Source organism: Lasioglossum baleicum, chromosome 7 (genome assembly GCF_051020765.1).
Source record: "Lasioglossum baleicum chromosome 7, iyLasBale1, whole genome shotgun sequence".
In the NCBI taxonomy this organism is placed as follows: domain Eukaryota; kingdom Metazoa; phylum Arthropoda; class Insecta; order Hymenoptera; family Halictidae; genus Lasioglossum; species Lasioglossum baleicum.
In genome coordinates this window covers 8,356,868-8,369,244 of record NC_134935.1, presented here as the reverse complement: position 1 = coordinate 8,369,244, position 12,377 = coordinate 8,356,868, and the positions used below count along the sequence as shown (strand labels likewise).

At 38.6% G+C, this 12,377-nt stretch overlaps 3 protein-coding genes and 1 long non-coding RNA gene across 13 annotated transcripts in view; 2 read left to right on the top strand and 2 right to left on the bottom strand.

Moving 5' to 3' along the window:
- Positions 1 to 27: 27 nt before the first annotated feature.
- Positions 28 to 2,633, top strand: LOC143210436 (JNK1/MAPK8-associated membrane protein). The gene is made up of 4 exons (XM_076427318.1): positions 28 to 1,599; positions 1,669 to 1,838; positions 1,914 to 1,990; positions 2,055 to 2,633. The coding sequence occupies exons 1-4, from the start codon at positions 1,136 to 1,138 to the stop codon at positions 2,268 to 2,270; spliced, it is 927 nt and encodes a 308-aa protein (XP_076283433.1). The 5' UTR covers positions 28 to 1,135; the 3' UTR covers positions 2,271 to 2,633.
- Positions 2,634 to 2,691: 58 nt separating this feature from the next.
- Cd98hc (CD98 heavy chain) lies at positions 2,692 to 6,741 on the bottom strand. The gene is made up of 9 exons (XM_076427256.1): positions 6,258 to 6,741; positions 5,172 to 5,550; positions 4,854 to 5,098; positions 4,653 to 4,778; positions 4,354 to 4,580; positions 4,096 to 4,279; positions 3,771 to 3,997; positions 2,980 to 3,129; positions 2,692 to 2,911 (listed from the first exon to the last, which is right to left on the bottom strand). The coding sequence occupies exons 1-9, from the start codon at positions 6,492 to 6,494 to the stop codon at positions 2,836 to 2,838; spliced, it is 1,851 nt and encodes a 616-aa protein (XP_076283371.1). The 5' UTR covers positions 6,495 to 6,741; the 3' UTR covers positions 2,692 to 2,835.
- Positions 6,742 to 8,492: 1,751 nt separating this feature from the next.
- Positions 8,493 to 12,197, bottom strand: LOC143210453 (uncharacterized). Of its 6 annotated transcripts, XM_076427346.1 has the most exons (5): positions 12,037 to 12,194; positions 11,553 to 11,649; positions 10,731 to 11,447; positions 8,899 to 9,089; positions 8,493 to 8,807 (listed from the first exon to the last, which is right to left on the bottom strand). In XM_076427346.1, exons 3-5 carry the CDS (start codon positions 10,819 to 10,821, stop codon positions 8,805 to 8,807), a joined length of 285 nt encoding a protein of 94 aa, XP_076283461.1. In that variant the 5' UTR covers positions 10,822 to 11,447; positions 11,553 to 11,649; positions 12,037 to 12,194; the 3' UTR covers positions 8,493 to 8,804. The 6 variants fall into 6 exon arrangements, with proteins under 6 accessions (XP_076283461.1, XP_076283463.1, XP_076283459.1 ...); XM_076427348.1 differs by lacking the exon at positions 11,553 to 11,649 and having other exon boundaries at positions 10,731 to 11,341; positions 12,037 to 12,197; XM_076427344.1 differs by having other exon boundaries at positions 10,731 to 11,666; positions 12,037 to 12,195.
- The window catches only part of LOC143210456 (uncharacterized), a 53,585-nt gene continuing 50,008 nt past the window's right edge, over positions 8,801 to 12,377 (top strand). For 3 of the 5 annotated variants that reach the window (XR_013009253.1, XR_013009250.1, XR_013009252.1), the window contains exon 1: positions 8,801 to 9,569. This is a non-coding gene — a long non-coding RNA (uncharacterized LOC143210456). The remainder of the gene's footprint in view (positions 9,570 to 12,377) is intronic. The other 2 variants (XR_013009251.1, XR_013009254.1) reach the window with 2 other exon arrangements.

The following is a 12,377-nucleotide window of genomic DNA, read 5'->3' as shown; positions in this document are numbered from 1 at the left end:
GCCTTGTGTGCCTGAAAATAGTAATGTGCGCTCGGCAATCCTCGGCCGGAGATTGCCGATCGAACACGAGCAAACACGAACCGTCCAGGGCGCGCCACTTTACGAATCTTTACTGCGGCCGCCATCTTGCACCGTCGCTTTTTTCACTAGAATCGTTGATCCGTCTCGATACTATCGAACTACTATCGATCTTTCACGATGTTCGTTTATATCGAGGCGCGTACGATAGAGCGAGTATACTAGAAATGCGATTATCGATATGGTTATCGAAATGTTGGATATTTAAATCTGCAAGTAATTGCAGCAATATATACCAAACACTTGCACTATAATTTATTCTAGAGAATTGCCCTTTGCTTTGCTAATGCGGTATTTTTTTGTTATTACACCGCGGACCTTCGTGCAGAATGAAAATTCATCTGTTGCAAAACACAGGGAGCACATGGGAATTTTTCTAACGATTTTAGTAGATCGAAAGTAATGTATCGATATATACTTCACAATAAGTCCAACAATGAAAGTTTCGAATAACTAACATAGATTCCGGATAGTCCAGTCTCGAAAACTGGATAAACCGAATTTTTAAAGTCGATGTCAAACGAACATATTTTCATATCCTGAAATCTTTCAACGCACTAACATAAAAATAAAGTAACATAAAAATTCCGTGAAACGTGATTGCATAAAAGCAAAAATATCGATCCACCACCAATAATGTACCTTCAATTCTAATTAGAATTTCGCGTAATAACACATTTCCTTCTCTTTCAATTTTCTTAGTATCACAACAAATAATAATTAACGCAACGCTAGATATTTCAGCGATCTACGATTTATCTATTTATTACTTGTGTATCCAATCGTAATATGACGTCGCACACTTCGTTACAATTGACAACTCGTTTATTAAAACAATCTGCGAAACTTTGAAAGTAACACGTTCCCGTGAACTGTAGTCTGTCCGAAAAAATATAGCCGAATTTATAATGTAAACGTTTGCGAGATCATGTCAAGCTTCTCTGTTTATTATTCTTCGAGTCTAACCTCAAACTATTTTTATTGACGTTTGAAATAATTATAAATACAAGCGTGATAGTCACGATACTTATAAACATTTCGCTGTTTATAAGTTTCCATGTGTTCAGTACCAAAAGCGAGTGTCTTGAATGCATGCCCTGGATTGTATTGCGGAAGAGAACTATTGCCCGATGGAAACTGGACAGATTGTGGTGCGTGCCCTAAAGGATTCAGGGTAAACGCATCTTCGATCTGTGTACCATGCAACGACGAGCCTATATTCTACGATTGGCTGTACCTAGGGTTTATGGCGTTACTGCCATTAGTGTTACATTGGTTCTGCATTGATAGTACATCTCTGCGGCACAATATACCCAAGGAAGTGATCATGTTGCACCTGTCTGCATTAATCGAGGTTGTCGCAGCTTCTATCATTACGGTGCAACTGTCCGAACCCATAGGTACTTTCAAGATCACATCGTGTAGAACGACCAAGCTTTCAGACTGGTACACGTTGTTCCACAATCCTAGTCCGAATTATGAAGATTCTCTACATTGTACACAAGAAGCTGTTTATCCCTTGTCAGTACGCAAAGAATCGTCGAATGATATTTTCTCTTTGTACAGATTTATGAATGATTTCATTTTCAGGTATACTATGGTCTTCATCTGTTACGCCTTAGGAATAGCTATCATGTTGTTGATAAGGCCATTTATCGCTATGAAATTTTTACCAGTCAACGGGAAATTTTCTATTTATGCCGCCCTATACTGCTATCCAGTTCTAGCATTGTTGCATGCGATTGGCGCTGGCCTAATATGTGAGTTAATTAATTTATTTTTAGCACTTAATCCAAGAAAATGTAATTTTCTGTACATTTGTGATTTTTTTGCAGATTACTCATTTCCATACATAACAATAACGTTGTCGATATTATCTAATGCAGCTCACTTCGCGTTTAAATTGAATCAGGTAAGGCCTTTGTTTACCGATAAAGGTCTGAATTATAAAATTTATTGTGTTCGTATTTTTCCAGAAAATGAGGTCGTTGTTGTTGAGCTCCATAACAAATATGAAGAACGTGATAGTTATCCTAGGCCATTGGCTATTACACGCGTACGGTATCGTCGCCGTTGCAACACAGTGTGGCATCAACGTACATCCGGCGATGCTCGCGTTAGTTCCTTTACCCGCGCTGTTTTATATTCTTACAGTTAGGCTTACGAGTCCGCAAAGATTTACACGAAATTAACGAAATACAAAAAAATACTTTCCTTAGAAAAATAATATTTTCTCTGCCCCCTACTATGATAACACGGTCCACTTCGTTTTCGTCTCGAATTCTTTACAAATTTGTAACGCTAAACTTAAGGAGGAACTCGGATTTCCAGCTTCGATACATCGATCGTTTGTACATACATATCATTAAATATTTTTCAATTAAACGAACTTATCCTTCGAAGACGAGATCAAATCATTGAAGATTTAATAGAGAGATCTTTAACAATGCCCCTAATTTTAGCGTCCTGAACTGGGCTTCCCTCGTAAGTTAGATTAATTTTGTATTGATTAATATAAGCTAATAAAAAATCGTATTTTTCTTAATGACTGATAATTGATCAGGTGTTTCTTCATCATGGGGGGGGGGGATACGTAAATTGTGACAACGTACGTTCTTGCTACATTCACATTTAATTACACACTTGCAATTGGCGAAACGAATACATAATTGAATTCTACAATTGCTGTTACACGAGAATAATAAGCAAACGATTATGCTTGATAAATACAGTGTGATTCATTGGGCGATAATGAACTTAATTCTTTGGCACGAACGTTAAAACAACGGTGCTCTTCCCGGATATAGGAACCTTGTTAGAAGACAACTTTGTTCTGAAATCAAAGAAAATCGTTTTATAAAACAAAACTTGAAAATTAATGAAGGCTGCAAAACAATTTACCTTATTGTATCACCGTCCTGCACATAATTAGGACTGTGTGCTACAACACTAACTTCGCTGGAAACCTGCGGCAACGTGGACACGTCCACAACAGTTGGTTCTTCTGCTGATTGGTATGCTACCAAGTAACCAGGGTTTCCGCTCTTCAACCTAAGTGTTTCATTACGATTGTAACATTTAATCAACATTTATTCAGAAACGAAGAAAGCTGATACGAGCAACTACATAAATTAATATACTGTTTAAATTAAATATTATTATTTAGTTATTTCTACAGAACATAAATTACATGCAATATGTTAGTAAATCAGGACTCACCAGCTCCTGTGGTGTATAGAAGATAGCGTGAAACAAGGTAAATTAATGGTTAGTCAATTACAAAATATATACTGTTAGTTCTAATTTCAATTATATTGATACACATATCCCCAGAATTACGCGAAATAAATGAAATTAATTATTCTGTAACTCTCTGCTTTTCTTTTTCAATTTACACGGTTTTTTATGATATTCTGAGAAATAGGCGTATTAATAAACCATGTAATAATGTGATTAGTAAATTGTACACTACGTTCGTGTAGGATGTGTGTTACTTGAGGTGCATGGTATTAAACGATAATTCAAACGATTCATAGCAATTGAAATTTAGATTGATACCGATTTCAATTCGTCACTGCTACCCTTCGAAAGCATTCAATGCTACCCACGGTGATTTAATTCGTGTTACGTGTTGTTATTACGTTACAAAGGAAATGTAGTGTACGAATGCCGAGTAGATGTAATTATATTACCTTGTGTACACGAACACAGTTCCGTTAACAGTTCGCAGCATCGTGTCACCGTTAAGGAATGTTGCGCTCTCGCGAGCTCTAGATAAAGTTGCAAATGCATCCTTCGCGGATAGGGTATCGTTTAACGTGAGGATTGGAGTGCCAGGTAAAAGTAAAGTCATCAGCGTTAAGCTGTCCGCTATGTCTGCAGGCATCCTCTGCCTCAAAGTGCTCTTTTTACCATTGAGCTGAAACGTGCACACAATATTACAGATCGAACGAAAATTTTCTTAAAATTTTGAAAAAATGGTTCGTCAATCTTCGATAATTAACTGCTGAAACTCACATCCCAAGCAGGCCACGAAGTGAAGTTCAGCCATTGCGAGATACCTTTTCGCAAAGTCGTGGAATTGATGCTACTGTTAGCTGTTATAAGGAACTGAGAGTTTTGCGGGATATCGATCAGTCTTTTCTTCTCGTTGTAAACTTGTAGGATATCGGTGCCGATGTCGTCTTGAAGGGCGAACAATCTGCAAGCGATAATAGTTTGTGAGTCACCAGAAAACGTGCAACAAGTGATCGTTATTAAAACACTCTCGCTGACCCCTTGTTTTCCGTTTCATTGTACACTCGTTTTTGCCACTTCGAAAGAATAGCAGCGTTTTCCGGACGATCTCTAGTATGTGCGTGTACTAAGGAGTCGTAGGTATCTGTTTCGGTGGGAATGGTGCTCCTAAATTCGTCGTGAAGTTCTGGTTGTACGGTCAAGTACTGAGTGTTGGCCAATCGGAAACCACTGATTCCCAACTTCAACCAGTGACTCAGCACGTCCTACAATTAAAAAATATACATTAATTTCTGTTACGTGAGGTATATATCAAATAAAGGAGAGAATGAACGTACAGCAAATTCAGTAACTACGGTTGGATTGTTGTAATTCAATTCGGGTTGGCTGCTGTTGAACTGATGCAGATAATACTGTCCTCTTTGCTCGTTCCATTCCCATGCGGATCCTCCGAATACGCTCAACTAAAATTCGAATATATTCTCAAGAGATTGCATACGATTTTTTATTACAAATTCTAACACAAAAATATAACTAACCCAGTTGTTAGGTGGATTACGTCTCCCATCCGACGTAGTCTTTGCATCCGCCCAAATATAGTAGGATGTGAATGGATCTTCCTTTGCAATGGAGCTCTTAAACCACGGATGTTCAGTAGACGTGTGTGTAGGATCTATTTCCAAAATGATATACTGATTCTTTTCTTTAGCAGCCTTGGTGAGAGCTTCCAGGTCGCTGGCAGTTCCCAAGTCTGGATTAATGTCCATCAGATCTTCCGATCCAGCTGTAATTTGAAGCACACCATGCGTTAATCTCCTTTAATTATGTACACATATGGACGGATGCAAGGGACATACTTGTTGCACTTCCTTTAACCACCGATGCAAGAGAAATCGCATCAATATTTTGTGCTTTCAAGGTATCCAACAGAGTTTCCACTCCTTTCAAGTTATGCGAGCTAGTTTCGGCTGGATCTAACTGAACGATAGGACTCTTCTCCCACCATTCTTTGGGCTTGGGTGCTGAACATTTTGGAGCCATTACCACAATGGCTATCGCGCCCACCAACATCGCAGCCCACAGTAACCAGAACGTAATGAACAAGAACCATCTCAGTCGCACCCAGAATGGATCGTTGGCGAATTTCATCAGCTCTTCTTTGCCCATTCCGGACAGGACTTGCTTGACCGTGTCGATGTCGATCTTGGTGTCTCCATTTTCAGAGACGAATTTCACCTGTGCGCAAAAGAAAAACGAGTTGTATACAAGTACATGACCATAAAGGGTTTCATCTGTTTCGTATTACGTTCGAATAATAAATTGCTAATATTTTCAACTGGAATATACATATACATCAACGCATCAAAGGTCTTCCCCGTTTCTCGAAGGATGACGCAACAGCAGGAAACTGTTGCCTGCAAGCAGCATACTTAAAATCCATATAACAAAAGAACTAAATAAATAGAAAGTAATTCGAAACGGTATCGATCGCGTGTTGTCGTGCGACCGGTTAATCAGTGGAACGGGAGCAAAGTACTCTCGAAACAAAAGAAATTCTGCGATGAAGCCGGCGGGAACAAACGAATTAAAAATAATTCCAAACCGAGTCTTGTGCACAGATTGTTCAACTTATTTTTCTATTTCCGTGCAATCATTTATTTCCGTCTGGTCTTGTCATGAAAATGATCCGTATTAAATAGTTTCGACTGCATTCGGATAACAATGGAGTACGTGTTTTATGGTTCAGAAAATTTCTGGGAATTAGGAAATGGAACCAGCAATAATTCTATCTTATTTTATGGGAAAATTGTTGCGGTTAGAGTCACGCTGTTAGAACGGGCGTGTCGCAGCGATGCTGGATAATTTTCTTTGAATATTATGTTTCAGGAAATATTAGTTCGACCGTGCGTCGGCCATGAATCGCGTGCTAGATTTTTTCTTACCACTTCGGCGGTGTCTTTGGTCGTGGACACCTTGTTCTCCTCCTTGAGCATCTTTTCATGGGCCCCATCGTTGATCTCGTTCTCGTTGTTCGGCTTTCCCATGGTGGTCTCTTTGCTCTCTTTCGGCGGCTCACACTTGTCCTCGTCCGGAAGCGCCTTGTACGTGGCAACAACTGCCGTTTCTTTCGCGACGCCGTTCGACTCGGCACTATCTAAGTCCAACCTCCCACTCTCCATTGCTATAGCTTTTCCAAGGACGTATTCAAAAGCGGTGCACGTTCCACGCAACACGGGGTGGCTAGAAGAAAATCTCCTTTCTCTTTCGTGATGAAGAAGATTTCTCACAGATTTCTTCCGGTGAAGTTCGAACACCCGAACCCCTTGTACCTTATACCACCGTTTCCCAGCGTTCCAGCAACAAGAATGACCAAGCCAACGCGTTTTAACCCTCCGAGATAGCTGGTTGGCTCCCTCGGCCCCCTTTTGTGTCCTGGACCTATGTGTTTACTTTTACCAATACATGCACACCGAACGAGATCGCTATCAGGGCCGACCCTTGTCCCTAAAAGTTTCCGCGGCTCCCAGGGCCCAGATAAAATCACATTTTTGTGATCTCAGTCAGTATTTGTACGGTTGAGAGCAGCTCATTTTTCAATATCAACGCTTTATCTGCTGGGAGCTTGTTAACATTAACCGTATCACGACCGGTCGAATGACCGCTTTTATATTATTTATTTTTTAATTATTGGAATTATATAAAGATGCTTCCATTAGAAATTATTGAATAAATTTCTTTATTCGAGCATGTAATATTATAAAAATTGTGAAGAATCTAAATACATTCAATCTTGTAATTTTTATAAAATAATACATATCTAATACATTTTGTACCCGGTACGTTCAATAACTGTGCAACACCAAGAGGGAGTTTATTAATCACTTTTTACAGAATAATTCCAAGAGAAGTTATTAGCTCACGTTACCGAGAGCGAGTTGTTGGTCGACGATAGAAAATTACTGTTGATGGATCTAGTAAAAGGTTCTTAGCCGTAAACTTTTAAAAATTAGACTTTTAAAATAGAGGTTTTAGAATAGAGGGAACGCTCGTATTTAAATAAAAAAATGTTAATTCATCAACAATATGAAGATAGTGTCGGGCAGGGTTCCGCAGTGCAATGGTCCAGAACTGACATTGCTCTGATTTCGGTTGAATCGATTCAAACGACGAATGGGTTGGATGCATTGAGCGGACACATCAGCGAAAAATATTTCTTCAACTATCGAGCGCTTCCACATTTACTTACTATCTACTTGTTTCTTTTTCATTTATTATGTAAAGATCTATATTAGAAAATCTTCTCTATGAAATAGAAACATGAGAAATGAAAATTCGATTTTAAAGAACAGATATCGTCTCTCGATCGTTGCACTTTATTTATTAATGATCAGTTCGTTGTTAGTTTAAGATGTGCGGAAATTACGAATGTTTCTTGTTTTATTTCGAATTTCTTTTTCTCCGAGACGAGTATATTAGTCATTCAACAACGAAGTGTCGTCATCAATTCATGACGAGTATATTCGTCATCAAAAATTTGTCACCCGTTCAAAATAAATGTACTTGTTATTAAACGAAAAATTGCAAACTTTTCTCGACGAATATACTCGACAGAAACAAATAATACTTAACATAACGTCCGAGACAACGCCTAATCTCGATGGAAGAAAAAGGGCGTGACTTCGTTGAAGTGTAACGGACAAAGTAAACTCGATATACGAACCTTAAATTGCTAGAGAAATACCGATCGTATCTGCCACGGTGATTAGAATTTCAAGTGTATTGAACCAAGCTTCACTATACTCAATAATCAATTTAGACACAGTGCCACGTTGAACTGTTTTTCATTTCACCAGACGCATTTTTCATACTAAGTAAGCAGTTTGACGAGGATGCACGTCCGATGTCAGAAACTGCAAGTTTGACAATGCAGATTTCGCGCGAATATTTGAAATCGATGCGCTGGTCAATGATCACTGGACAGCGGATTTTTATGCGAAATAAACATTTTCTACCTGAATCGCAACACAAACCGGAGTGCAATTAATATGTGTAATAGGTTTAAAATAATATGACAGTATTTTTAAATTCTTCTAATTTTTTACTGTTTAAAATGACAACTACCCATTTTTGTCATTGATGCATAAAATCCGCTGTCCAATGATCATCGATCTCCAAAATTAGTTTTTCTTGTTTTTTCATTTATTTCCTTATAAAATAAATTACAGTACATTCACTTCTGCAAACTACACTATTCGATCTTACATAATCACTATGTATATTTATATTAAGTGTACAAAAATAACGTTTTACATTGTCTTAATTTACTCGTATCTAGCTTCTTGTATTTGCGTTGCATATTAATGGGCGCAAGCATGAGATCGGTAGCTAATCTCGTGCTGTGCTGATAGCACGTAAACATACGTTATCGTACATGTACACTTTGGAAGTGTAGATTCGTATGATACGATTCGAGACGGTGTCAGGAACGCTTACTGTAAAATCGCGATTCAATTAAACATACATTTCGTGTTTGATACTCGAGTTTACGCGTGCTTCGCGCTCTCATTTGTCAATTCTACTTACTATGCTTGTCGCGTTCAACAGAAATATTCCTTCTGGCCTCGTGCACTTCAGGGGCAAGAGACAACAGTAAGATAGCACCGATGCGACGAGCACTATTATCAGCATGGCCCATAAAAACCAGAACACGAACAGTCGAACGTTCATCCACGCGGGATCGACAGCGAGGATTCGAAAATCGTCGTTCATCGATTCTGAAATCAGCAAACGGTTCACTGAAAGCTTTTACGCACAAAAACCATCGAATCAACAATCGAAATCAATGAATACAAACACAAGGTGGTTTGTTTACGAACATTAATGGCACAGTAAACTGAATTGCGAAGAGAAGGTTAAGCGTACAGGTTAGTACAAATTTTTATGACGGACTATAAATGCGAGATTGATCGAGTGATCCAGTGATCGATCATCTCTCTCTGATCGATTTTTTTCCGCTATCTATTGGCCCGTTCCACAACTATAAACAAATACTCAGGGCGCACGGACTGTGCGCAGATGGTCAGACAACGACCCGCGATTGGTCAGATTCAAATGCGAGAATTTGACAGTGTTTAGTATTCGAGAATTTGACAGTGTTTAGTATTCAAGAATTTGACTAGGGATGCCGGGAACTGCTGCTTTTGGATCACTCGTGGCTCGATCACGTTCGATCGTAATCACCGTAATTTTTCACAGTGAGTAGTGATTTTCGTGATTGCTTCTTATAAACTGTATGTTTTATATTAATCCCAAGTAGCCACAAGTAGCCACGTACGTCCCTAAAACGTACGCAGAATGGACATAGGACGTTTGGACGTGAACCGTACGTTTTAGGGACGTACGTGGCTACTTGGGATGATATCAGAACGAAATTGCAGGTTATGTCGTATAAAGTAAAGTAATAATTAGACTGCGGATTTTATGCTTTCATGGTAGACACGAATCGGTAAAATATGAAACAATAGAAGGATTAAAGGAATTTAATAGTGTCGTTATATTATCATCAACTTATTCAAATTATTGAAGGAAGAAATACATTTTTATTTGGTTCCAGTACCTTGCAATTAATGCACACAATTTTTATTTTGCATAAAGATCCGCAGTCTAGTAATAATAGAGGGATAATGAGGAATAATGGATAAAGTCATTCAAAATTAGGATGACAGCAAATTCGCTCTAGATTACAAAATCACAATCATTTTGCACGCCATTATTAGCGGTGACTAGACTGCGGATCTTTATGCAAATTAAGAAATGCTTGCATTGACTGCAAGACACAGGAGCCAAATAAAAAATGTATTCTTCTTTTATTTATGCTATTAAGCTGTGACTTATAGATTGATGTCCTTAAATATTTTCAACACGTCTACTGTTTTAAATTTTACGTGGCCATTTTTGTCATAAATGCATAAAATCTGCAGTCTAGTTATAATGAATGACTAAAAGAGTTTAAAAAAATAAAAAATGTTTGCATTAATTGCAGGACACAAGAGCTAAATAAAAATTGTACTCTTCTTTTAATTATTCTATCAAGCTGAAACGAATACGTTGATGTCCTTAAATATTTCTAACACGTCCACTGTTTTAGATTGTACGAACTGATTTTTGTCATAAATGCATAAAATCTGCAGTCCAGTTATAACGAATGACTTAGAGTTTTAAAAAATGGTTGCATTAATTGCAGGGACACAAGAGCCAAATAAAAATTGTATTCATCTTTTAATTATCCTATCAAGCTGGGACTAATACGTTGATGTTCTTAAATATTTCTAACACGTCCATTGTTTTAAATTGTACCGACTGATGTTTGTCATAAATGCATAAAATCCGCAGTCTAGTGATGACAGTGCACAAACCTGCGTCCCATTGTTGTTTTGGTCCGTTGATCCTGATGGCGTCTAGGCTGTGTTTTCCATAAAAAAGTCGAGTGGTCTCTTTAGGCTCCATGGCTTTCGCATACTCTTCAGACTGATTCGCTATCGAATGGCCGACTAGTGGATTTTCTCGAATCGTTCTTTCCGTCGCTTCGTTCCCGTTTGCTCCCTGATACGACGATTGGCGACTGTGTACTCGTTATGTTTACGAAAGCCGAGCCTTCGGGCCTGCGACCATCGGCGATCAGCCTCGCAGGATAGAACAATGAAGGCAAACGCGTACGCATCCGATAAATACACGCGCCGAATAGATACCGTTTTGACGGCGAAATTGTGTTCGCTACCCTTATTGTTGTTTTTACGACGCGACTGTCTTATCACGCCGGCAGATATACGTTAGACTCGATTCAGTTGGTATTTATACGTGCTCGTTCTGCAGATCGCCGTCGACTCAATTAGACCACTCTCCGGCTCGTAGTAGATTATTTTAACCCTCGTTTCAAACCGATAGCGCTCGGCGATCTTGACCTATGCTTCAACACTCTCGGCTGGTCTTTCCTGTTTTGTCACTGAACGCGTGTTGTCTCCGGCTGCTGTTGATTCAAACGGTTTTGAAAGTCATTCTGTTTACTACAATTTATGTCAGACTCTCAACAAATGCACCTATTCTTCTTTTGTCGAATATACTCTCGTCCGCACCTCGAAAACAATTAGCCCAGTCAACGAAAAGTTGTAGAGGGAATTGGTAGGAACACAATTTTTAACTTTGGGTCTTTGTTTGGACTAGTTAGAAGGTAAACATACTAAAACTCCTCACTCCTAGGAGGTGAGCGGGGCGCAGGGGGGCACGTAGAAGGTCCCCTTTTTCGGTTTTCCGCTTATATCTCGGAAACTTTGCGTCCTAGCGATAAGACCATTCTATACAAAATTAAAGCTGACAAAATGTGCTACAAGACTGATTGGATTCAGTTTTTCGCTATCCGCGCTCAAAGTTCACTAATTGTGCTGAAGAGTTAGCTAGTCAAATAAGGCAAAAAACATGAAGCAAAAATTTCTTTTTCACAATTATACATCCACAGTTATACTGAGAACTTAATAAAACAACATTCAACATTCGTAGACGCACCTCGAAATAAATAATCAGGCAGACCGGTGTACATTTTCAAAATTAAATGAAACACTTAAAGGATTAATAATTATACTGCGAATTTGACAAAAAAAAAAACATTCAACACGCACGTAAGCCAGAAACGGTAGAAATATATAGAAAAAACTATAAAATACTTACATATTGTCTCATTTTCAACGAATTAAGGTCATTGAGAGAAGAAATGCAGTTCTTGCAGTTAATACAGACAACTTCCTAGCTGCAATATGTTCGTTTAGAAAAAAACTGATAATACACTCTTATCTGCAAGGCTCGGGTATCTGTACTGACCGAAACACCGGCATCCGTTCTGTTATGTTGATATATTATATTCAACTGGCTTTTGAATGACATGTGCTAACAAGCGAGGCTATGACACTTAAAGCGACATGAGTCATTCCTCGCGTTCGGTTACCGTCTGTATATAGAATCTTGAGCAGTAAGACTATTTGTGTAGTCATTAATATAAATTGTAGAGGCAA

Excerpts from the sequence above, each read along its gene's own strand:
- LOC143210436 (XM_076427318.1), top strand. The coding sequence starts at position 1,136 with ATGTGTTCAGTACCAAAAGCGAGTGTCTTGAATGCATGCCCTGGATTG. Across the intron at positions 1,839-1,913 it reads GATTGGCGCTGGCCTAATAT|ATTACTCATTTCCATACATA; the intron begins GTGAGTTAATTA and ends ATTTTTTTGCAG. Across the intron at positions 1,991-2,054 it reads TCGCGTTTAAATTGAATCAG|AAAATGAGGTCGTTGTTGTT; the intron begins GTAAGGCCTTTG and ends GTATTTTTCCAG.
- LOC143210453 (XM_076427348.1), bottom strand. The coding sequence starts at position 10,821 with ATGGAGCCTAAAGAGACCACTCGACTTTTTTATGGAAAACACAGCCTA. Across the intron at positions 9,090-10,730 it reads AAAACAACAATGGGACGCAG|AATCGATGAACGACGATTTT; the intron begins GTTTGTGCACTG and ends TGCTGATTTCAG.
- Cd98hc (XM_076427256.1), bottom strand. The coding sequence starts at position 6,494 with ATGGAGAGTGGGAGGTTGGACTTAGATAGTGCCGAGTCGAACGGCGTC. Across the intron at positions 3,998-4,095 it reads CTTCGTGGCCTGCTTGGGAT|CTCAATGGTAAAAAGAGCAC; the intron begins GTGAGTTTCAGC and ends TGCACGTTTCAG. Across the intron at positions 3,130-3,770 it reads ACTGTGTTCGTGTACACAAG|GTTGAAGAGCGGAAACCCTG; the intron begins GTAATATAATTA and ends TGAAACACTTAG.